The sequence below is a fragment of the Sus scrofa genome, chromosome 7 (assembly GCF_000003025.6).
Source record: "Sus scrofa isolate TJ Tabasco breed Duroc chromosome 7, Sscrofa11.1, whole genome shotgun sequence".
Lineage (NCBI taxonomy): Eukaryota > Metazoa > Chordata > Mammalia > Artiodactyla > Suidae > Sus > Sus scrofa.
In genome coordinates this window covers 120,677,178-120,701,505 of record NC_010449.5, presented here as the reverse complement: position 1 = coordinate 120,701,505, position 24,328 = coordinate 120,677,178, and the positions used below count along the sequence as shown (strand labels likewise).

Genomic DNA, 24,328 nt, shown 5'->3' with positions numbered 1-24,328 from the left:
TCTGTCCCAGTCCAAACAGGACTGTTGTTCATCCTGGGCCCCTCTTAACTAAGTTTTTTTTTTTTTTTTTTTTGTCCTTTTCTAGAGCTGCACCTGAGGCATATGGAGGTTCCCAGGCTGGGGGTCTCATCAGAGCTGTTGCTGCCAGCCTACACCACAGCCATGGCAATGTGGGACCTGAGCTGCATCTGTGACCTACACCACAGGTCACAGCAACACCGGATCCTTAACCCACTGAGCAAGGCCAGGGATCGAACCTGGAACCTCATGGTTCCTAGTCGGATTCGTTAACCACTGCACCACAATGGCAACTCCAACTGAGATTTTTTTTTTTTTTTTTTTTTTTGTCTTTTTGCCATTTCTTGGGCCACTCCCGTGGCATATGGAGGTTCCAGGCTAGGGGTCAAATTGGAGCTGTAGCCACCGGCCTACGCCAGAGCCACAGCAACGCGGGATCCGAGCCGCATCTGCAACCTACACCACAGCTCACGGCAACACCAGATCGTTAACCCACTGAGCAAGGGCAGGGATCGAACCCATAATCTCATGGTTCCTAGTCGGATTCATTATCCACGACAGGAACTCCTCAACTGAGATTTTTATTTTAAGTAAGAAAAAAAAAAGACAAAGCAAGACTGGAATCGTCCCTGGAACCATCCCCCACCCCCACCCCAGAAATCCCCCTCCTCCCTCCGCATCACAGGACATGATTCCAGGACGTGGATTCTGGGAGGGAGTGGAAACTCGCTGCCCTGTGCCTTGGGAGGGCAGCAGGGAAGAAGGGCTGCCTGTCAGCAAGGAGACAAGCAGCTCCCCTGGGCCTCCCCACCTGCAGAGTGGGGAGGGGTCTCACCTGCTGGGTCTGGAGGACTAATGGGGACAAGGCAGTAGGGGCAGCTATAGCCCAGGAGGGGGGCGGGACCAGGAGGGGTCACTATCATTGAAGCTGGAAGGCATGGGTGTGTTCAGACCTGCTGCGCTGTGTGGCCTTGGGCAGGTCCTGGCCCCTCTCTGTGTCTCCATTTCCACATCAGTGGGGCATTTGTGAGCCCCCGGTGCACCTAGGCCAAGCCAGGCTTGGGGCAGGGCGACGCCCACAGCCCCGGCCATCAGGCTCGCATGGTCCCGCGGGGCAACCCCATCCATCTCGAGTGTCGTCTCCTGGAGGGTGTGCTCCAGGCTCCTGGCTGGATCCACGCCTCTGAGCCTGCCAGAGTCTAGGTCAGGTGCCACAGGTGTGCCCAGGGCTGGACAAACAGCAGGGCTGCAGGAAGAGTCCTGCAGAGGCCTCACCTTGGCCCCGCAGGTCCCGGGCTGGGCGAGAGTGCCGTCGGATGGGCCTGGTCCAGCGCCAGCCCCGCAGCCTCCTTGGTGACTGGGACCGGCCCAACCCCAGCTGTTTCTCACCTGGAAACACAGGGGTGACGCCTGCGGGGGCTTCGGTCAGCACTAGAGTCAAGATGTCATGGGTGGTGGGCCTTCCACCTCCCTACCCTGCAGCCATCTGTCTGTCTGTCTGTCTGTCTGTCTGCCCCTGAGTCCCACCCAAACCGGCCGCCCAGTGTCCACCCGGCTGGAGCCGGCTCCTGTGTGCAGGCGGCTTCCTCTTCCTGTCCTTCGCCCCAGACTCTTCCTGTTTTCTTTACTGTGGGAACATGTGTTGGGAAAAAAAGCAACACGATTCCTCTGCTCCTGAGGTCACGACAGCAGCCATGCGCCCACTGCGTGCGCATCCCTGAGCATGCATGGCAGTGTGTGCGGGTGTGCACCTGTGTGTGGGGCATGTAAACGTGTGCACGTGTATGTGTGCAGTGCCTGTGTGGGCATGTGCACACCTGTGTGGGGGCGGGCACGTGCACGTGCGTGTGCACGTCTGTGCGTGTGCGTTGTGTACGTGCATACCTGTGTTCCTACAAGCTCGTTCTATAGTTCTGACTCTCCAGCCAGACGTTGGTGTCCCTGTCGTGGACACAAAGCCTGGTGAGGTTTTGGCTCACAGCGAGGGTCTGATGCCATTTTTTTCTTTTTTTTTTTTTTTTCTTTTTTTTTCAAGAGATGGACCTGCAACATATGGAAGTTCCCAGGCTAGGGGTCCAATCGGGGCTGCAGCTGCCGGCCTACACCACAGCCACAGCAATGCCAGATCCAAGCCATGTCTGCGACCCACACCACAGCTCACGGCAATGCTGGATCCTTAACCCACTGAGTGAGGCCAGGGATCAAACCTGTGTCCTCATGGATACCTCATGGATAGTTGGGTTGTTACCACTGAGCTCCAGCAGGAAATCCTCTGATGCCATTTCAACCGCCCAGCAGGTGCCCATGATGAGCAGTGGCCTCGGCAGTCGGCTGGAGTTGGGTGCTTGGAGGGGAACGCAGTATATGGGCACACACTTGCTGGATGTCAGTGGGGCAGCCCTGAGCCTGGGCCCCCCCAGGCCCTCCCCGATGTGGTGCAGCCTCAGGGGAAGCCGTGGCCCACCTGCTGTACCCCCCCTGCTCCCCTACCCATCCCGAGAAAGGCGAGATCTGAGTTCCCACAGCTCAGCCAGTGCTGATGCCAGAGGGAAGTGTCCCAGGAGAAGGGGAGGGTCAGGGCAGAGGCCCTGCTTCCTGCTGGCACCTGCCCCCCTCCCCTGACTCAGCTGGGTCTCAGGGGTCCCTGCACTTCCTCCCTGCTAGAGCCCCCATCTTTCTGGGCCTTGGGCCCCCCATAAATGGCGGCAGGAAAGTTTCGAATGAGGAGCCTCACCTGGGGCCTTGGTGGCCAGGACTTGAAAAGGGACAGTGGACATTCAGGTTGGATGGACGCACACCTCCTGGGTGTGTGGCCTTAGACAGGTCACCTAACCTGGTGGGGTTAGGATGGGGCGTGTGAGGCACAGCAAAGGCACAGATGCACTGCCAGATACATGCAGCCTGAGACACGCAGACGTGGGCACTGAGACCCACCCACGCAGCCTTACGCTCAAGAGACGGGCAGATCACAGAACCACAGAGATATATGGAGAGACACAAGGGGACACATACATGTGATACACTCACACACACATACACACACACACTCTCCAGTGCAGCTCTGGGAGCTGCTTTCACACCCAGGCCCCTGTCCACCCAGGCACCTTAAGTTGATGGCTGCTGGATGGCCTTGGGAGAGCCTCCTGGCTTCCAGGCTCCTGGACAGGAGAGAAGCCCAAGAGGCCGGTCCAGCCACACTGGGTGCCCCTGGGGTGTGAGGGTGGAAGCGGCTCCTGGGTTCCTTGGGGCAAGCCCTTCACCTCTGGATGGGGGCCAAAGAGCCACTGCCATTTGGTGTGTATGAGGGGTGGGGATGGGGCCCAGGGGGCCAGGCAGCTAGTGGGGAGACTCCGGCTCCCTCCTCAGGCTCTTGGGATCCCGGCAGGGGTGAGGCCCAACCTCTTGGGGCCTAGTCTATAGAAAGGGACCTAGGGCTACAGTACAGCTGGGTCCCGGGCCTGCCAGACAGCAGGTGCTCGGCGGGGAGCTGAGACCCCCATCATGGCTCCTCCTTGGCCAGGGTCCTGGGCTGGGGGTGCAGGATCTCTGCCACAGCTGCGTGGCCCCCCTGGAACGCTAAAAACTCAACCAGCAGAGCTGGGCCTGAAGACAGGGAGTGGGGAGGGGAGACGGAGCCTTTTGACCCTGCACACCTGGCACTGACCCTGGCCTTGACCCTGGCACACCCCACCTGAGAGGCCAGGCTCCCAAAGGAAAAGCCCCGGGCCCCTCACCCCCTGCCTGGCGTCAGCATCCGGGAGGAAGCCGGTGGAGCTTCCCCCAGGACAGGCCTAGAGGCTGGGCCTGGCAGGTGTGTGTGTGGGTGTGTGTGGGGGGGTGCCAGCAGGGTGGGAGCTGCCCGCAGGCCAGCCCAGAGAGAGAGGCATGGGTTCCCCTCTGACCCCCCACCCTCTGGAGTGCCCCTTAGGGCTCCCCTGGGGTGACCACCCTGCCTGGCTGGCCAGTCCAGCCCACTGCAGAGGGTGCCTGAGGCGGGCCACACCAGGAGACGTCCAGCAGCGAGAAGGAAGCAGGGGACGTGTTCTGGGAGAAGTGAGTGTCTTTAAAGCCCAGACTGGGGGAGGGCCTGGACTCCCTCTGTTCCTACCCCAGCCCTGACTCAGAGATGACCGCCTGCAGGAGGTGGCCTGCTGCCTGCCAGAAATGCCCCAGAGGGTCCCCGCCCCCCCGCCCCGCTGCCCGTTACTCTTGGGTGTCTGGGCAGAGAGGCCGAGGCTTCTGGAGCCCGGGGTGAGGTCTGGACAGATATGTGCCTTTAGGGGTGGAGACCCCTCCCCTGGGTCCCATCCTCCTGGGGAAACTGCCCTTGGACTCAGGATTCTCACCTCAGAGGAGAAGCAGCTTCCACGCCAGGAGGGTGGGGGTGGGGGTGGAATCCAGGACCAGTGCCCTCCCACCTCTGCCCTGAGGTCACCACCAGGTGGCGGTCCTCTCTCCGGTAATCACCCTGGAAACCCTTCTCAAGCTGTATCCGTGGGGTCCACCTGGCTGGACTGACCTGACTGTGGGCCAGGGTACAGGATACCCTGCCCGCTTACCAAGACAACCAGAAAAGACCGAGCCCCTTCCAGAACCTTCCCAGCTGGGCAGTTAGTTGTGGTCCTCTGCCCACCCAGGTTGGCTGCTGCTGAGGCCCAGCAGGGCCACAGGCATCTCCAGAGCCAGCCTCCCCACCCAGCGCCCAGAGCTCGGTGGAAGGAAACGTGCCACCTGACCACAGCTGGGCCAAGCTGCTCACCCCTGGGCCAGCAGACAAGGCTCCTGAGGCCGCTCCCCAACCGGGCCTGGGAAGGAGGCATCCCTGGGGTCCCCATCACCAGCCCGCAGGCCCCTGGGCAAGGGCGGGGAGCGTGAAATGCACTTGAAGTGTTGCAGCAGACCGGCCCAGAGGAATCGGGGCGGGGCTCCGGGGAGTGTGCGGGCTGGAACCGTGGGAGGGTGTAGACCCGAGGGCCTTCCCACCTCACCTGGTCCAGATTTACCGATGCGGGCACCGTTTGGGAAAGGGCCATCACGGCCCAAAGTCACGCGGAAGGGAATGGCAGCACAGCGACCAGAGCCACCTAGTGAGGCAGCGGGAAACAGCCCGACTCCGGATTCATCTTTGTGCGTTTCTGCACCGCGGGGCTTTTCTTGCTAAAGCCGCTCCTTCCTGGTGAGTGCGGGCCGCCCGGCTCGTCCCACGGCAGGAACTGCGGGCGTCTCACCGCCAGACCCGGGCCCAGCGCCCGGAGAGGGTAGGGGGAACCTCAGAGGGATCGCGCACCCCTGCTTGCCTGGCGGTGCCCGACGCTCTCGCTGACACTCACCGCGCCTCGGTGGTCCCATCGGTGAAATAGGGACGGCGGTGATCGCCTCCCCACCCCCACCCCCACCCCAGTGGTCCGTGGATGCCCCAGACGCCTGGCGCCAGAGCTGAGGCCGGGGTCGGCACCCTCTCGCCCTGACCCCTCCTCCTGGAGGCTGGGCTCGCATCCCTTTGGGTCCCTCCCTCTCCGGACCTATGGGCCCTCGGATGGGAGGGGAGGCACCGCCCACCCTTCTGGAGGCGGACGCGCAAACCGCCGTTCGGGACGCCACCGTGTGGCTCTTCTCGGAACTGCACGCCCGGGCCTCCAGGAAAGCCCTCCCTTCCCCGGAGGTGACATCTTTATTGATGCCACTGCCAGTGACAGAGCTGGTAGGTGTGCTGCACTGAGGCTGAAAGTCCTAGTAGAACATTCTTAATTCTATCACAAACTTCAGGCTGTAAGTCCTATTATTTGTCCTCCCTTACAGATGGGGACACTGGGGGCCAAGCCCCATAAGCAGTGACAGATGGGTTTAGGACTGGACCCCAGGAGGCTGCAGGGCCTTGGTCTTAATCTCTCCCATATTACTTGGGCCCAGGGATTGGTACCAGCGCTGTGCACCTTGGGGTCTCCTGGAGGGTTAAAAAGAAGTTTCTGGGAGTTCCCATTGTGGCTCAGTGGGTTAAGAACCCAGCTAGTATCCATGAGGATGCGGGTTTATCTCTGTCCTCACTCAGTGGGTTAAGCATCCTGTGTTTCCAGGAGCTGTGGGGTAGGTTGCAGACATGGTTCGGATCCCACGTTGCTGTGGCTGTGGTGTAGGCTGGCAGCTACAGCTCTGATTCGACCCCGAGCATGGGAACTTCCATGTACCACAGGTGCGGCTATAAAACATTTTTTTAAAAAACGGATAAAACGGCTTGTCGTCCCAAGCTCACAGCACACCCAGTTGGTGCTGCATGTGACAAAGGAATAGACGTCTACTAAAACGGGGCCCTCCTGGGAATCTGGGCCACCTCCAGATGGGGCATTGTCTGGGCATCTCAGGGACAGCTTCCAGAGTTACATCAGCCCTTACGGAGGATGGTCTCAACATGCCCCCCCCATTTTACAGATGAGCAAACTGAGGTCAGAGCGCGCAGGCTTGGTCTGCCTGTACATTCACGCAGTCAACACTTATTTATTTATTGAGCATCGACTCTGTGCCGGGCCCTGGGTGGGCACGGGGGGCTCAGAGATGAATCACACGCAGACCCCACCCTCGAGGCACTCATAGCCTGGCAGGGCAGTAGGTCACGTCAAAGGACACTCACGATACAGTGTGGTCAGTGTGGTGTTAGAGGTAGCACAGGTGACCAAGGGAGCACAGAGGAGGGGCCCCTGGCCCGGCCGGGGGTGGCAGGGAGGGCTTCCTGGAGGAGGCGACACCTGAAGAGGGCTTTAGGGAGTGAGCAAGAGTTAGGGTGTCTGGCAGAGGGAGTGGCCTACGCAAAGAGGTTGGGGGAGACAATGGCACATCTAGATGGCAGCTGGGAGTTAGGCAGGGGCTGCTCCAGGAAGGGCGGCAGAGTTAGCAGAGGGGACGAGGAGGTCCGAGGGGTGTGGAGCAGGCGGTGGTGGGCAGAGGGCCCCCTAGGAGCTGGCGTGGAGGGTGCTCCAGGGGAAGAGGGCAGGGAGCAGGGTGGGCGCAGCCCTGGCTGAGGAGTCTGGTCCTGCCCTCAGCCCCTCAGCAGGGTGGGGGCGGGGGGGCGGGCTGCCAGCCCCGGGGCTGCAGGGTACACAGCACGGGGTCCAGCGGCTTGAGCGTGACCTGCTCCTGCAGCCCGAAACTCTGCCCGGGCACCAGCCGGAACTCGAGCCTCTGCAGCAGCTTGGCCATGACCACCTTCACCTCCATCTGTGCCCGGCGGTGGGGGGGAGAGTCAGTGGTGTGAGTGAGGGAATGGGCACAGATGCCACAGCCTCCTGGGTCTCCAGCAACGCCCCCCCCCCGGCCCCCGGGGGCAGGGCTCTGAAATGCATCCTGGACAAGATGCCACCCCCATCCCTTCTGGGAAGAAACCCCAGCGCTGCCTCCTACCTGAGCAAACTGCTGCCCGATGCAGGAGCGGGGCCCCAGGGAGAAGGGGAAGTAGGTAAACTTGGGCCTGCGGGTGGGAGAGAGGCGTCAGAAGGCCGGGGCCACGCACCCTCGACAGTCGTGACAAAGCTGCCCCCATGAGGACCAGCGGTGGGCCAGGGCTGGTTTCCATACACACTGAGGTTATTGATAGCTGACTCTGCTCATTTCTGAGCCAGCATTTTCTCATTTCATCTCCTTTGAGCTGCTATTATTCCCATTTCACAGATGAAAGAACTGAGGCTCAGAGAGGCAAAGAGACTCCCCCAAGGTCCTAGGCCACTAACTCCACTTATTCAGCTGGTCGCATGTCCAGCTCTGGACTTGGGGAGAGGGGCGTCTGTCCCTGAGCCTGGCTCTCCTCCCCACCAAGAGGCTTGGGTACTTGAGAGCAGTCATTCCCACAGCCACCTCTAGAGGGAGCGATCGGGGTTCCCATTTCTCAGATAAGAACATCAAGGCTGGGGCCATACAGTCACCTGCCCAAGTCACAGGGCTTTTCAGGATAAGGGAGTGGTTATGAACACAGGGTTTTGTTGTTGTTTTTGTATTTTTGCCATTTCTTGGGCCATTCCCGCAGCATATGGAGATTCCCAGGCTAGGGGTCTAATCAGAGCCGTAGCCACCCGACGACGCCAGAGCCACAGCAACGCGGGATCCGAGCTGCGTCTGCAACCTACACCACAGCTCACGGCAACGCCGGATCCTTCACCCACTGAGCGAGGCCAGGGATTGAACCTACAACCTCATGGTTCCTATTCGGATTCGTTAACCACTGCGCCACGACAGGAACTTCATGAACACAGGCTTTAAAACTAGTCTGAGCTTGGAGTTCCCATCATGGCTCAGCGGAAACGAATCTGACTAGTATCCATGAGGATGCAGGTTTGATACCTGGCCTCGATCATAAGGTAAAGGATCTGGTGTTGTCATGAGCTGTGGTGTAGGTTGCAGATGCAGCTTGGATCTGGTGTTGCTGTGGCTGTGGTGTAGGCCAGCGGCTACAGCTCCGATTCAGCCCATAGCCTGGGAACGTCCTGGGTGTGGCCCTAAAAAGACAGAAAAACAAAAACAACACCCCCCCAAAAAAAACAGTCTGAGTGTGCCTCAAAGCCCCGTTCTGCCCCTTCCTGGCTGTGGGTCCTTGAGGCAAGTTACCTCACCCCTCTGAGCTGTGAGTTGCCCCCTGTAAATTTGAGCAGAGTGGGGATCACGACCCCCTCGCAGTGATCCGGGAGGCTATGTGGGCTCCGTGGGCACAGGCAGCTTAGACCGGAGACCACGGGGCCCGCCCTACTCCCAGGCCCACCCCTCCCCCCCGCCAGGCCTGCGCCTGTGACGGCTTAAACAGAGGCTTACTTGGGTGCTTTGGGACTGAAGCGATCCGGGTTGAAAGTCAGCGGGTCCTCAAAGTACGTGTCCATCCGCCCCATGACGTAGGTGCTGAACTGCGGGGCAGAGAATCCGCTTGTCTCTGGTTCCGAGGATGGGCCCCTTCGCAGCTCCCCCACCCGCGCAGTCCCCCAGTGGGGTAGCCCCTCCCCCTCCCGCATTCCCCGCCCCTGCCCATCTCCCCACCCACCCACCCCTCTGGGCCAGTGTGCATTTCCACGGGCCCCTAGAAAGTCTCTTGGAGGAAGAAAGGGAACAGCCCCCGCCCTCCCCGTGCTGTGACCAGCTGGGTTTGCGACACCACCCCACGCTTGGCCTAACCCTGGCGGCGGGGCGAGGGGACGACAGGGAGCGCACAAGTACCCCTATTGTACAAACGAGGAAACTGAGGCTCAGAGGTTCATGACCTGCCTGAAGTCACCTGGCAAGTAAGCAGCCAAATTGGATGCAAACTCGGGTGTGCTCAAGTCCAACGGTCTCTAGGCCCCTGAGAGCTGTTATTATATGCAAAGTGTGTTTGCAACACAAGGCTGCTTCAGTGGGGTGGGGGTCGGGAAGCCACAGACCCCCCCCACTAGCCTTTCGCCTGCACAACAGGTGCCTCCCCATGGGCAGTGGGGGTTGATTCTCAAGCCCTGCCCCAGGAGTGATACCTGTCCCCTAGCTTGGCCTTGGGGGCTGGCCTCCACGCAAAGGGTCCCCCCAAGCCTGCGCTTCCCCTAGTTCTCTGTGCGAGGGTTCGGGGCAGCCAGGGCTGGTGGGAGTGCCTGGAGCTGAGCAGGAGCCTAAGATGGGACGGGGTCTGAGGTCAGCAAAGGGCACCTACTATGTGCCTGGGATTCTTGCCAGACCATGTGCTGTGCGCTATCCTGTTGATGGTTCCCGACAGGCTGGGACTCAGGCTATGACCCTCATCGTACAAGGATGGCACTGAGGCCTGGAGGTTGGGGGTCTTGCCTGAGATGACCTGAGCAGGGCTGACCTGGAGCCTGGGTTGGCCCACCCAACGTCCACGGGTGCACACATGGGCTAAGAGTCAACCCAGCACCTCGCCCTGCCGGGTGGGAGAGTATATTCTGAAGAGCCGGTGGTGAGGGCAGGTGGTATTGATGAGGCTGATGTGTGTTTTTAAAGCAGGTAAACAGAGTTAAGAACTGCAGGTGGATGATGCTTTGATACGTGCTGGCGAGGGGCTGGTGGAGCCCCGGGCAAGGGAAAGCCTCTCCCCAGGTGGGACCACGGCATGTCGCCCTCCTTCATAAAATAAAAATTGGGTTCTGTTTGGGGCTGAATTGTGTCCCCCTTAAAATTCATATGTTGACGTCCTGACTTCAGAATGTGACTGCATTTGGAAATAGGAGCTTGGAACAGACAATGACGTTAAAATGAGCTCACTGGTGCCCCTAAGCCAATATGATTCGTGTTCTTATGAGAAGAGGCGATAAGGATGCAGACATTCAGTGTAAGCCAAGGAGAGGGGCCTCAGAAGAGCCCAACCCGCTGACGCCTTGACCTTGGACGCCTTGACCTTGGACGTCTGGCCTTTAGGGCCATGGGAAAACAAATCTGTGATGCTTAGAGTTCCCGTTGTAGCACAGTGGAAACAAACCCGACTAGTATCCAGGAAGATGCGGGTTTGATCCCTGGCCTCGCTCAGTGGGTCGGGGACCTCTTGTTGCTGTGGCTGTGGTGTAGGCCAGAAACTGTAGCTTCGATTTGACCCCTAGCCCGTGCACTTCCATATGCCGCAGGTACGACCCCAAAAAGCAAAAAAAAAAAAAAAAAAAAAAAAAAAAAAAAAAAAAAAAAAAATTTCTGTCATGCTTTGTAAGGGGAGCCTCGGCAAACAGACCCCTACCTCACTATACACAACATCAATTTTATTTTATTTTTAGGGCCACGCCTGCAACATGTGGAAGTTCCCAGGCTCGGGGTCGAATCGCAGCTACAGCTTCTGGCCTACACCACAGCCACAGCAAAGCGGGATCCAAGCCGTGTCTGCGACCTACACCACAGCTCACGGCAACGCCGGATCCTTAGCCACTAAGCGAGGCCAGGGATCGAACCCACATCTTCATGGATACTAGTTGGATTTGTTTCTGCCTCACCATGATGGGAACTCTGCAGATTCCTTCTCAATCTTGATAGACATTGTACTGGGTTGCAAAGTGAGTTCTAGAACATATTAGCTCTAGGACACGTGCACACACACACACGCACGTGCAAGGGAATGGCAAGCACCAAATTCGGGAGAGTGACTGTTTCTGGGGAGAAGGAGGAGAGTGATGCACACCTAGGTGTCACCTAGTTTAGGGGGTGGGGGTGGACTTAGGGGAGGTCATTGTGTGAGTATGGAGCCTGAATGAATGAATGAATGAATGAGTGATGGGGAGACAGCCAGAGAAACAAAAGCTTTCTCTCCTGCACGTCAACCTCAGTGGGAGGAGGAAATGTTAAGAGAGAAGGACCTGAACCTGGGCCCATCCCATATCTGCCCCTTGGCTGCTGTGTGACCTCAGGAAAGTGACCTAACCTCTCTGAGCCTCAGCCTCTTCAGCTGTAAATGAGGCACCTCCCTTCTAGAGTCACCCGCTGTAATCTTACCCTGGACACTGGGGGGTAGGGGAAGGAAGACCACCCCAGGCTTATGGTGGGACTCCGCTGAGACTGCACAGCGTGGCCAAGGAGGACAACAGGGCTGCAGACCTCATAGGGCCCCTGACCTCAGAGGACAGCCCCGAACTGGCCACCCAGGGGCGGGCAGGCAGGGCCCCCACGCACCAGGAGCGGGGTGTTGCCAGGGACGCGGACCCCGTCGATCAAAGTCTCCTCCTCCAGCAGACGGAAGGTGCCCCACGCTGGCGGGTACAGCCTCAGCGACTCTTTGAGGACCTGCAGACACCACATGGGGAGATAATGAGAGATGTTAGGGGACCCCGTGGAATGTGCCAGAAGCATGTCCTGGACCCAACCTGGCTCCCGCTCCCGGTATCTAGTGTGCACCCACAGCCAGGACTTGGTCCCCAATCCCTCACGTGACAGAGAGAGAAACTGAGGCCCAGAGGAGAAGGGGGTTGTGCAAAGCCGGGGGCGCCAGAGACCAGGCCGGGAGCTGGGCCTCCTTCTACACCGGGGCTCCTACCATCCAGGGGCCCCTGGGCAGCTCAGGGAAGACCCTCTTCTGTGCTGCGTCAGGGTTGGAGGGGGCCCTGCTTGGGCCTGGGGCCCCAGGTGGGAAGCCCAAGGCTTGTGGAACCCAGGCCTGACTGGGGAGCCCCTTCACCAAGGGGCTGGCGTTGCACCGGAATCACCTGGGAAGCGTTAGCAAAGGTGCTGCTGCGTCCTGTCCCCCAGTGACGCCAGGTCGCTGATCCGGGGCAGCCTGGACAGAGCAGTTTTTAATTTCCCAGGGGGGATTCCCCATGGGCAGCGAGAACCCCTGTACTATGGCTCAGGGAGCCAGCCCACCTCTGCCCGGAAGCTTCTCTCCCACCCCCACACCTGGGACAGGTACTGCAGTCTCCCCAGGTCCTCGCAGTCAAGGTGCCTCTTGGAGCCGATGACCTCGTCCACTTCGGCCTGCAGCCTGTCGGTCAGACAAAGACAAGTTCATCTCCAAGGAGACGGTCCCCATGTTAGTTTTAAGAAGAGCGGGTGGCAGGAAGCGTGACGAGAGGGAGCTCCTGTTGTGGCTCAGCGGAAACGAATCCAACTAGTGTCCATGAGGATTCAGGTTTGATCCCTGGCCTCGCTCAGTGGGTTAAGGATCCCGCGTGGTTGTGGCTGTGGCTGTGGCGTAGGTCACAGATGCGGCTCGGATCTGGCATTGCTGTGGCTGTGGTGTAGGCTGGCAGCTGCGGCTCTGATTCGACCCCTAACCTGGGAACTTCTCTATGCCATGGGTACAGCCCTAAAAAGCAAGGAAAAAAAAAACCAAAAAAACAGAAGCGAGAGAGGACTGGGGCTCCCCCACTGCTCACTGCAGTGTTGAAAGAACTGCCACATCCAAACCAGATACCCAAGCACCTGGGGACTAGTTTCCAGGCCCTAAAACCTTCACTCCTGGTGTGAGCTCCTTGGAATCACCTGTAGGAAATAAACCACCACAGAGCAAGATCTTTGCACAAAGATGCCTAGTTCAGTCTGGTGCCCAGCAGTTGAAAACAGCAAAATAAGCTGTGCAGGAAAGCTGCTTGCATGAGCCTTAGGAGGTGCAGCCAGAATAATATAATAGGCAGTAGCAGGATTTCCTGTTGTGGCTCAGCGGGTCATGAACCTGACTAGCATCCATGAGGACGCAGGTTCAATCCCTGGCCTCACTCAGTGGGTTAAGGATCCAACGTGGCCATGAGCTGTGGTGTAGGCAGGCGGATGCAGCTCCGATTCAACCCCTAGCCTGGGAACTTCCATAGGCCTCAGGTGCAGCCCTAAAAAGCAAAGAAAAAAAAATGGGTGGCTGTAAAAGACTTGGACCACTTCCCACACATAAGGGGAGCTCATGTCAACAGGCAGAAACTAGCAAGTGTTGGTGAAGGTGTGGGGAGGTCAAAGGCGCAGCCTCCCTGGAAAATAGTGTGGAGGCACCTCCAAAAACACAACAGAGACTTACCATGTGACACAGCCATCCCACTTCTGGGTGTACGCCCAAAAGGCCTGTAGGGTATCTCAGACATTTGCACACCCATGCCCATAGCAGCCCCACTCACAAAAGATGGAGGCCACCCAAGTGTCCATGGACCGATGTGTGGATAAATAAATGTGATTTATCCACGCAATGGAATAAAACCACCCAGACTTGAAAGGGAAGGGCCTGCTGCCACACGGACGGGAGGACATGATGCTGAGGGGAACAAATAAAAAAAATAGACAGCTACTATATGACTTCACTTCGATGAGGTGCCTAGGGAGGCAGCTTTATAGAAACAGGAAGTAGAAGGCGGGGATGAGAAAGAGAGGCAGGGAGGGGGAGTTTGTGTCTGATGGGGACAGTTTCCGGTTGGGATGCGGAGATGTTCTGGGGGTGGGTGGTGGTGATGGCCGCACGACAATGTGGATGTGCTTCATGGCACTGACAGCACACTCAAAAGTAGTTGAAATGGTAAGTTTTATTATACACGTGACATATGTCATATGCAGGTATATGACATATATATGATACACACACATATACACACACAGAGAGACATGAGATTTTACTTTATTTTTCGGTTTTTGGCCCCCCACAGCAGGTGGAAATTCTGGTCCAGGGATCAAACCCGCACCACAGCAGTGGCAACCCCAGGTCCTTAACCCAATGAGCCACCAGGGAACTCCTAGCTGCAATATTTTAAACAGAAGAGTGGAAGTTGCAAGACTGCGGGGCAATGTTGTGATAAGACACATGGTGAAATTCAGTTATTAATCATGAACAGCCTCTGGCTGGATGGGGGCACCACAGGTGGATTTATTTTTATTACTATTATTTTAACTTGTCTGCTTTTTTCCAAATTTTTAATAAATACTACTACATATTTTTAAAACCCAATAAACTACAGCTGGCCCTTGAGCCACACAGGAGTTGGGAGCACGGACCCTCCTCAAAGTCAAAAATCCAAGTATAGGAGTTCCTGTTATGGCTCAGTAGGTAAAGAACCTGACTGGCGTCCATGAGGATGCCGGTTGGATCCCTGGACTCACTCAGTGGGTTAAAGATCCTGCATTGCCACAAACTGCGGCAAGTCTCAGATGCGGTTTGGATCTGGCGTTGCTGTGGCTGTGGCGAAGGCTGCAGCTCTGACTTAACCCCTAGCCTGGGAACTTCCCTATACCGCAGGTACACCCTAAAAAGAAATAAAACATGAAAGTGTAACTTTACAGTTGGCCCGCTGGGTCCGTGGTTGCACATCCAACTGCGGAGCGGGTAGAGCCGAGGCGGGGATTCAGTGAAAACATCCAGGTAGAAGGGACCCCGCACAGCTCAAACTCTTGTTGTTCAAGGGGCCGCTGCACTGCATACTCCCGAGCAGCCGCCCGTGCCTGTCCTTCCAAGCTGGTGCTGACAGCCCCTGCCCGTGTCCCCAGAGTCCCAGCCCCAGCCTGGTGCTCTCGGCCTCGGCTCAGCCTGTCTGCACCCAGCCCTTGAGGGAGCCTGTTTGTCTGAACAGAGACCAGAGGCTGGGCTCCAAGACCCTCCCCGGAGCCGGGGAGGTGGGGGGCCGGCCGCCTTGCCAGCTGAAGACAGGCGCCCCCTCAGCGCTTTGCCTGGAATTCTGTCCCCTCCGCAGGGCCAGCCCCTGGTCAGGCTCTGGGAGGAGAGGGCCACCACTCTGCCCTCTTGGAGCTTCTGGTTTTGTGACTGAAATAGGCTTAAAGCAAAGAGTCCCAGGAGGAAACGCATTGGTGAGCTGGGAGGAGCCAGGAGGGGGATCAGGGGGCTGCTTTAGGGTCTGAGAAGGATTCCGAGGGGGAGGGGAGGAAGGGGGAGGAGGGGGAAGAGGGGAAGGAGGAGAGGGAGGAGGAGGGGAAGGGAAGGAGCGGGGAGGGAGGAGGAGAAGGAGGAGGAAGGGGAAGGAGGAGGAGGGGAAGAAGGGGGAAGGGAAGAAGAGGGAGGGGGAGGAAGGGGAGGAGGGAGGGAAGAAAGAGGAGAGAGAGGTGGAGGAGGAGGAGGGGGAATTCTTTAGGGAAAAAGCAGGGAGAGGAGCTCCTAGAAGAGGGAACAGCATGTGCAAAGGCCCTGGGGTGATGGGAAGCCGGCCCCACTGGAGAGGGCTCAGCCATGGGAGGTGGGAGCAGGGGGCCCTCTAGAAACAAGACAGCCCATAAACCCCTTCACCACCTCAAGGAAGCACCCCCATCTCCCCCTCGGTACCTCGCCAAGATCTCCGGCTGGCGTGACAGCTCCATCACCGTGAAGGCCAGGTGATTGGCAGAGGTCTCGTGACCTGTGGGAAAGGGGGAGAGCGGCAGCTCCACATGGCCTGCGGGGCTGCTGCTGGCCCAGCCCGTCCGGCCTCTGGGACCCCAAGCCCCTGGTGGCAGTTCGGGCCCTCACTTCTGCCCCTGAGCCATAGCTAAGCTGGATGCACAGGTACGAAGGAGACACCTGTCCATCTCTGCACCCCTCTGCCGCTCAGTGTCGTCGCATCAAGGGCCTTTGCTCCCATCAGGGTCTCAGAGGCTAAAAGCCCCTTCCTCCACCCCTCCTTGTGCTGTGCCTGGCCTGGAGAGATAGCATCCCCGTCTGCAGAAGAACAAGCTGAGGCTAAGAGCAATGTGTCTCCCTTAGGTCACCCAGCAGGAGGAATGAAAGGCTTTCCAGCCCAAGGCCGGGGATCTCCCCCAGATGCAGGTACCAGCCCGAGGTCTGGAGAGGGTGCCCCTGCTGTCACAGGGATGGACTTCCCCAGGAGAGGGCCGGGTTCTGGATGCTGGTTAGATCTGGTCAAGTTGAGCGCATTAGCCATCACCAGCGCAATGATGCAAGACGCCTGGGAGCAAACCAAGCTGCCCAGATTTCCTCCAAAGGGGCAGGGGGCTGATCGTGGACCAGGCGGCAACCACAGCCAGCCTGGGGCCCAGGGGCTGCTTGATTGTGAGAGGAGGGCCTACACCTCTCAGCAAGTAGGTGGGAGTGGGCAGGAGGCCCGGCTGCCCCCAGGGCTGGAAGGTGGGCGGGTCACAGCCAGGGGACCCCACTGGGTAGGGGCTGGGGAGGGGGGTCAGAAGGGGCCAGAGTCCCAGCCTAGGCCTGGCTCTGCACTGCCAGCTGTGACTGTTTCCTCCCAGGACAGCAGGAGGGAGACACAGCTGTCCGCTTCCCCAGCCCCCTGCAGGGTCGGCACAGAACTCAGGGGAGGGCTGTGAGGTCAGCAGGGGAGTTACTAACACCCCACTGGAAGGCCGGACGGAGGCGTGGGGAGCACCTCCAGGCCCCATTGTACAGATGAGAAAACTGAGGCCCCAGTGACAGAGGAACCACATCCAGGGCCCGGCTCCCAGCTCACGGGATGAAGACCAGCCAGCCTCCACCCAGCAAGCGTTTTGTCACGGGTGGGGAAGGGTATCCCGAAGTCCCGCTCCAGCCCCACTGCCCCAGGTTCCCCCGGGCTCCTGGGGGTGCATCTCCCCACCTGCAGGGCCCTCGTCCACCCCACCCACACGGCAGATCCCTTCCCCCTCCACGACCCTCTTGCAGGGGATGCAAGCTTCCTCCTCTGGAAATCCACCGCCCAGCAAGGTTCCCACCCAACTCCATCTGACGGTCCACCACCGCCATCAGACCACGAAGGGTCCCCCACCACGCGCATCTCTGTCCTCCCTGTACCTCGTCTTGGTTCATCCCATCCGATCTTTGTGAGTCCCCCCACTGGGCCCTGGGAACACACCGGCAAGCGAAACAACACAAGCCCTGGCTTAGCGAGCACACTGGGGAGACGGACCTCATCAAATCACACAAATAACTATACGACCTAACGCTGTGGGGCGTGTGGGCAGACAGGAGCTCTGGGCACCACGGACAGCTTCTAACGGGGGCCTGATGAGTCCAGGCAATCCCTGAGGGCTTCCCTGAGGAAGAGACAGCCGCAGGATCGCTGAAGGGCGAGGAGGAGTTTTCCAGGGGAAGGACAACACTCAAGACGTATGTGATGAGCAAGTGAAAGAAGCTGCTTAGCGCTGCTCTCGGTGCCGGTCTAACGAAGGCCTCCGCACCAATTCCGAGTGAGGCAGAGCCTTGAATTCACGTGGCCAAGCTCTCCTGGGCCCCCAAAACTCAGCTTCGTGAATCCTCACACTGGTCAGTTCCACGGCCAGGATGGGGGCCACCGAGGGTGCCTCCTGCCCCCCCCCCAGCAAAGAGAGAGGGCGTCTGCTTCCCTCACCCCAGCCCCCTCGTGCCACAGCAGGACTCGGCTCAGACTGCCCCCCAAAATCTCTGAGTCAGGGCGAAGCGACCCACAGGCCCCATCATTTCTGCCAAGTTCCGAGCCCTCTGTGGCCGCTGGTGCCACACACCCGCGATGAAGAAGGTGACGAAGTTGTCCAGCAGGATCTCGTCGTCCTGGGCCCCTTCTTCAGCTGAAAGACAGGAAGGTCTCAGGGCCTGGGCTGCAGCCACCTGCCGCCCCCAGAATCCCTGCCGCTTTCCCCACAGCTCCCGGTAAGCCAGCCAGAGATAGCTGGAGGCCACTGGGCTGGGCCACCCCGATGGGGGGGGATCCCCCCGGCCCCCCCGGACACCCCCTCCAGGGCCCTCGAGGGAGCACCTTTGAGAATCTGAGTGAGGATGTCGGCGGGGACGTCCTCCCCCCTCTGCAGGGCCTCCCGGCGCCGCTGGACCCAGTCCTTGCCGACCTGGCGCAGGAAGCGGACGCTCTCCCGGATCTCGCGAAGCTGCTTCCACTTGCCTGGCATAAACTGACCCAGAGCCCCAGCTCAGTCTGGGCCTGAACGCACGCTCTCCCCTCCCCCCAGCTCCAAAATGACCCCAGAAATCCACGGCGGTGGAGTTCCCGCCGTGGCTCACAGTAACAAACTCAACTAAGAACCATGAGGATGTGGGTTCAATCCCTGGCCTCGCTTAGTGGGTTAAGGATGCGGCGTGGCTGTGAGCTGTAGGGTAGGTTGCAAACACGGCTCGGATCTGGCGTGGCTGATTCGACCCCTAGCCTGGGAACTCCCATATGCCTGGTTGCAGCCCCAAAAAGACCAAAAAAAATCACCAGAGGACCTGCTCCAGCAAATGAGGACAACGCATGTGATGGGGCTGCCCGGGAGGGTGGGCGTACCTTCGCCAGAGTGTTTCGAGATGAGCTGATACCCTCCAGGATCAGTTTCACTTTCCGGGACAGAGGCTTCTGGGCCCCCAGGAGCATGCTGGTCTCGATTCCAAAAGCTGCCTGGGGGGCGGGGGTGGTGGAGAAGGGCAAGGTCATGGCGGGGGCTGGGAGGATTGAAGACCCCGGGCAGAGCCTGGCACTGTTCAGTGGAGACCAGGCCCTGGGCTGAGGGTTTATGTGCAGCGCGTCATCAGCTCCTTACAACAAACCAAGATAACCCCGACCCTGTGGGCGGTGCGAGGACTAAGTGGCACATAGTAGCCACTCGACAAACCTTAACTTCCTTCCTTGCCAAGATGCCTGCGCCTGAAATGCAGGCACCCAGCTTCCCAGCGACTGTGGGATGAAGACAATGCTTCACTCGCTCCACCCTTCCCTGGGGCTTGGGGGCTCTGGCCAGTGTGCAAAGCCAGGCCATACCCACTGGGGGCAGGCGTGCAGAGGGGAGGAAGGCTTGGGCCGGGAGTCAAGCAGACCTGAGATCAGACCTGGTCCTGCCCCTGACCAGCCACGGGCCCGTCCCCGCATCTCCCGCTGGCCACTTCTAGAGACTGACTTGATAGCTCCAGTCATGCTGGGTTTCGCTGTACGTTCAAGGAGCTAAAACAGATGAGCCCCGAGGCTGATAGGTGGCGCAGGAGGAGGGAGGGGAGCGAAGCAAGGAGAGCGGGGGTGGGGGGGAAGAGCCCTCTGCCCTTGTGGCCCCCCCCCCCCGCTGCCACCCCCCATCACCTTGGCCAGAATGTCCATGGTGGTGCAGGTGAGCATGTCCTGCATGGACACGGGGGTCTGCCCATCCGCCTGGGCTTCCAGAATCTCCACCAGCTGCTCCGCTTTCTCATTGAAGATCCCCATCAGGCTGACCAAGGAGCTGGGAAACAGCACACGCATCAGTGGCCCCAGGGACGAGCCCAGACCTGGGACATCCCTCACCGCCCCTCTCCGGAGGGTGCAGCGTGGAGCTGCGGGCCCCTCCCAGCCTTTCTGGACGCCCCTCAAGGTTCACGAGTCGGGGACACAGGAATCAAACTTGACTTTCACCCCGCCCCTCCTCTCAGGATGGCTGCCGTCCCGTTACCCTGATTTTAATGCTCCACGGATCTTTCGTCTGCCACTGGGCCCTTCAACTCCGACCTCGAGGAGATGTGGCAATGCAGGAACAACAGCGGACAGCGGGGAGGGAGGGACAAAAGGCCTCTGGGGCCACCTAGAGTCCATAGAGTCCCCCTCCAACCTCTCCGTTCTCGCTGCCCACTCTCCTTACTTGCCCTGCTGGGGGGCCCCCCCGCAGCCTTTCGTGATCCCACGTTGCTCCCTGCCCTTTGGCAATCACAGTGCCCAGCCCTACGTGGATGTGAGTCTTGAGACCCAGAGGTCTAAACCTGCAGCAGCCCTGACCCGGGACAGCTACCTGCCTGGTTTGTCTGCCTGTCAAACAGCTTAGAAAGAGGTATGGAGGGGTGGGCTCCAAACTCACGAAAATAGTATTCCTGAGGCAGCGGAAGGGGGCAGACTGCCCCTTTGTGCCTTACGTATTTCTGAATTTTTACAGAAAAGTCCTGCTTTTGAAATCAAAGTGATTTTGAATGTTAGCAATCTGGGTAAAGGGTATAAGAGGGTTTTTTTCTCCTACCCTTATTCTTGAACCTTATCTAGAAATTTGAAATTATTTCCAAAAAAGAGGTTTTAAAAGATAGTAAACAGGAGTTCCCATTGTGGCGCAGTGGTTAACGAATCTGCCTAGGAACCATGAGGTTGCAGGTTCAATCCCTGACCTTGACCAGTGGGTTAAGGATCCAGCATTGCCATGAGCTGTGGTGTAGGTTGCAGACACAGCTTGGATCCTGCGTTGCTGTGGCTCTGGCGTAGGCCAGTGGCTACAGCTCCAATTAGACCCCTGGCCTGGGAATCTCCATATGCTGCGGGAGCAGCCCCAGAAAAGGCAAAAAGACAAAAAAAAAAAAAACAAAAAAAACCCTGTGTTCATAACCACTCTCTTATCCGGAAAAGCCCTGTGACTTGGGCAGGTGACTGTATGGCCCCAGCCTTGATGTTCTTATCTTATCTCAGACCCCTAGTCTGGGAACTTCCATATGCCGTGGGAGTGGCCCAAGAAAAGGCAGAAAGACAAAAAAAAAAAATAGTAAACAGAAAATTGTGTAAGAGAAAAATAGAAGAACTTCTCAGTTTTCTTTTTTGGCCACCCCATGGCATAGGGAGTTCCCTGGGTCAGGGCTCAGATAGGAGCAGTTGTGAACTACTCTGCAGCTATGGCAATGATGGATCCTTTACACTGAGGGGCCGGGGATGGGACCTGCATCTTGGTGTTGCAGAGACACTGCCAATCCCATTACACCACAGTGGAAACTCAACAGCAACTTTTTTCTTTCTTTCTTTTTTTTTTTTTTTCTTCTCTTTTTAGGGCCACACCCACAGCATATGGAAATTCCCAGGCTAGGGGTCGAAACAGCTGCAGCTGCCAGCCTGCACCACAGCCACAGCAACGCCGGATCCAAGTCACATCTGCGACCTGTGCTGCAGCTTGTGGCAGCTCCAGATCCTTAACCCACTGAGCAAGGCCAGGGATCATACCTTCATCTTCATGGACACTATGTCAGGTTCTTAACCTGCTGAGCCACAACAGGAACTCCAAGAGTACCTTTTTAATTGGAAAAGAATATCAGTTCTTCGTGGCCAATCTGCCAGCCCTGCTCCGGTTCCCAGCTTTGGCACAGGCCTGACATCCTCATGATTACAGTGGCTGCCCCATGCTGATGCTTATCTTATTCTCTGCAGCCAGGCCTCTACTGAAAGCATCACTCTGGTCCCTGTCGCTCTCTGGAGGGAGGGGACCATCCTCACCTGGCTGCCCTTGTTCACTTTCCTCCCACAGCATCACCTTCCTGTTTCAATCCCCCCCCCTTTTTTTTTTTGGCTGCACCATGGCATATGGAAGTTCCCAGGCCAGAGACTAAATCTGAGCCACAGCTGCAACCTGCACTGCAGCTGTGGCAACAGCAGAGCCTTTAACCCACTGAGACCTCAGCTGCTGCAGTTGGATTCTTAACCCACTGTGCCACAGTGGGAACTCCAACAGCCTTTTCTCTCCTCCCATCTCAATGCTCCTTCCCACCTCAGGGCCTTTGCACATGCTGTCCCCTCGGCCTGGGCTCCCTGCCCTCCCACCCTCCATCCCTACGCCCCAAACCCCTTCACGCCTGCCCACTCCCCAGATGAACAGCCAAAAGACACTTCCTCAAGGAAATGCCCCTTAAACAAAGGTAGGCTCAGTATATGCTCCCACAGTAGGCTTGACTTTCTCTTCTTAACATAAGGTTATCAAGTGTAGATTTATTTGTAAAATTCTTTGTAGTTGTCTTTTATTTATTTCTTTATTTTTGCTTTTTAGAGCCACTTTGCTCATGTGGTTAAGGGGGTGCCCCCAGGCTTCTCCCCTGTGAAGTTACTATTTCACGTGTAATCTGTGGATGACCATATAAACATTTTCAGCTAGTCTTTGATCACAGCCTCCTCCCTGCCCTGCCTGCCTGCAGTCTCCCTCCTCCAGTGCATCCACCTCACTGCCCTGGAGAGGTCTTGCTGAAACTCAGATCTGACCACATCTGTTCCTGGTCCTGGGCTTTTGCTGACTCCCTATCCTCTGAAAGGTGGAGGTCAGACCTCACCCCTGCTCCATCTGCCCTTCCTGGACTCCTCCAGCCTTTTAACCCTCTCTCCTCCACCTTTCAGGAACCACTGGGCTCTTTCTAGAATCTCTACCTGTGTTCCTGCCACTCCCTCCGCCTTCTGTACCACTGCAGGGAACTTCTGGGCCTTCTTTGATACCCAGCTAAGATGTCACTTCCCTAGGGAAGCGTTTCCTGACCTTCCAAGACTGGGCTCGTGCCTCCATCGCAGCTCCTGTCATACCCACTGCAATGATTCTCATTCAATCTGCCCACCTCAGTAGACCTCATGTCCTCAAAGGCAGAAGACTCGTCCTGTCCCTGGACACCTGTGCCCAGCAGAGCACCAGGCACTTCCCAAGTCCCTAGGAATGTCCATAGAGGGAATGAATGCATAATGTGGTCTTAGTCTGAGACATCTGCCAGGAGTGAGAATAAGGACTAGATAAGAAAGAGGCATTTATTTAATAAATGCCTGTTGTGCCAAGTGCCAGGGTTATGAAGGCCAGTCAAGGTGACGTGGCCCTGCCCTGGGAAGTTTTCAGGTTATTGGGGAACATAGATTCCCATTCCTAGGTAAACACCCAAGAGAAATGAAAACATACATCCCCATAAAAAACTCATTCACCAATGTTCACAGCAGCCCTATTCACAATAGTCCAAAAGTGGGAACAACGTAACTGTCCACCAACTGATGAATGGATAAACAAATTGTGGTATGTTCATACAATGGCATTTTATTTGGGAATAAAAAATAGTTCTCAGGAGTTTCCATTGTGGCACAGATGAAACAAATCCAACTGGTATCCTTGGGGATATGGGTTTGAACCCTGGCCTCACTCAGTGGAGTAATGGATCCGGCATTGCCTTGAGCTGTGGTGTAAGTCGCAGATGCAACTGGGGTCCCACGTGGCTGTGGCTGTGGCATAGGCTGGCACCTGTAGCTCCAATTCAACCCCTGATCTGGGAACTTCCATATGCTGCGGAAGTAGCCCTTAAAAAAAAAAAAAAAAAACTGAAGCAAAGCAAAGAAAGAGTTCTCTAGTGATGCAGCGGGTTAAGGATCTGGTGTTGTCACTGCTGTGGCGAGGGTGTGAATTCTGGCCTAGGCACTTCTGCATGCCACAGGTGCAGCAAAAAAAAAAAAAAAAAAAGAGAGAGAGAGAGAGAACGAAGTTCTAATACGTGCTATAACATGGATGAACTTTGAAAACATTACGGTAAATGGAAGAAGCCAGGCAGGAAAGAAGCGTTGTATGATTCTATTTATGAGAAATGTGCAGAACATGAAAATCCCAAACTCCTTCGCGAGCAAGTAAAACAGTGATTGTCAGGAGCTGGGAGCTTTTCGAGGAAATGAGGGGTGACTGACTTTGGGCGGAATAGAATGTTCTAAAGTCAGCCGTCAGGATGGTTATACGTTTGTGAATATACAAAAAACCCCTGGCTCCCACCTGTAAATAGGTGAATTGTACACTATTTGAATTCTGTCTCATTAAAAGCATTATTTTAAAAAATGAAATGCTACCCAAAAAAGGAAAACTATAATAAATGAAAAAGCCCAACTGGGGAGTGATGAGGTCTGAGCCAGAGGAGGTCTGGGGCTGGGGGGCAAGGACCCCCACACGCCTGACATTCACAAACCACGTGGGGGCGTCTCGGAGACAGCCCTTCCCCCCCCACCTGCCCAGCTCGCTCTTTGGTTGGTAATCCCGGGGCCTTTCTCTCTCCCTGGAGCCCAGGGAGGCCCCTTCTGATGAAAACAGGTCCTTTCAAGCCCACCCATGCTGGCGGCCCAGCCCCCAGGGCCCGACTGCAGCCACACTCACCTCCGGCTGAAGGCCAGGTCCATGACTCTCCGCTGTTTGTGCCAGCGCTCATAGTCACACTCGGACACCAAGCCTTGGCCAAACAGCCTGCGGGAGACAAATGCGTGGCGTGAGAAACGGGGTGAGGGAGGGAACGAGGACGGCCTGCCTCATGGGG

General features: G+C 57.4%; 1 protein-coding gene across 1 annotated transcript in view; it reads right to left on the bottom strand.

The window, feature by feature from the left end:
- The window catches only part of LOC100512793 (cholesterol 24-hydroxylase), a 36,251-nt gene continuing 18,397 nt past the window's right edge, over window positions 6,475-24,328 (bottom strand). The window contains exons 5-15 of the mRNA XM_021099690.1: window positions 24,172-24,258; window positions 19,389-19,527; window positions 18,606-18,716; window positions 18,084-18,234; window positions 17,833-17,895; window positions 15,689-15,761; window positions 12,343-12,427; window positions 11,623-11,733; window positions 8,809-8,897; window positions 7,411-7,477; window positions 6,475-7,227 (exon numbers count right to left, since the gene is read on the bottom strand). Coding sequence (XP_020955349.1) covers window positions 7,057-7,227; window positions 7,411-7,477; window positions 8,809-8,897; window positions 11,623-11,733; window positions 12,343-12,427; window positions 15,689-15,761; window positions 17,833-17,895; window positions 18,084-18,234; window positions 18,606-18,716; window positions 19,389-19,527; window positions 24,172-24,258 — 1,147 coding nt within the window. The 3' untranslated portion in view covers window positions 6,475-7,056. The remainder of the gene's footprint in view (window positions 7,228-7,410; window positions 7,478-8,808; window positions 8,898-11,622; window positions 11,734-12,342; window positions 12,428-15,688; window positions 15,762-17,832; window positions 17,896-18,083; window positions 18,235-18,605; window positions 18,717-19,388; window positions 19,528-24,171; window positions 24,259-24,328) is intronic.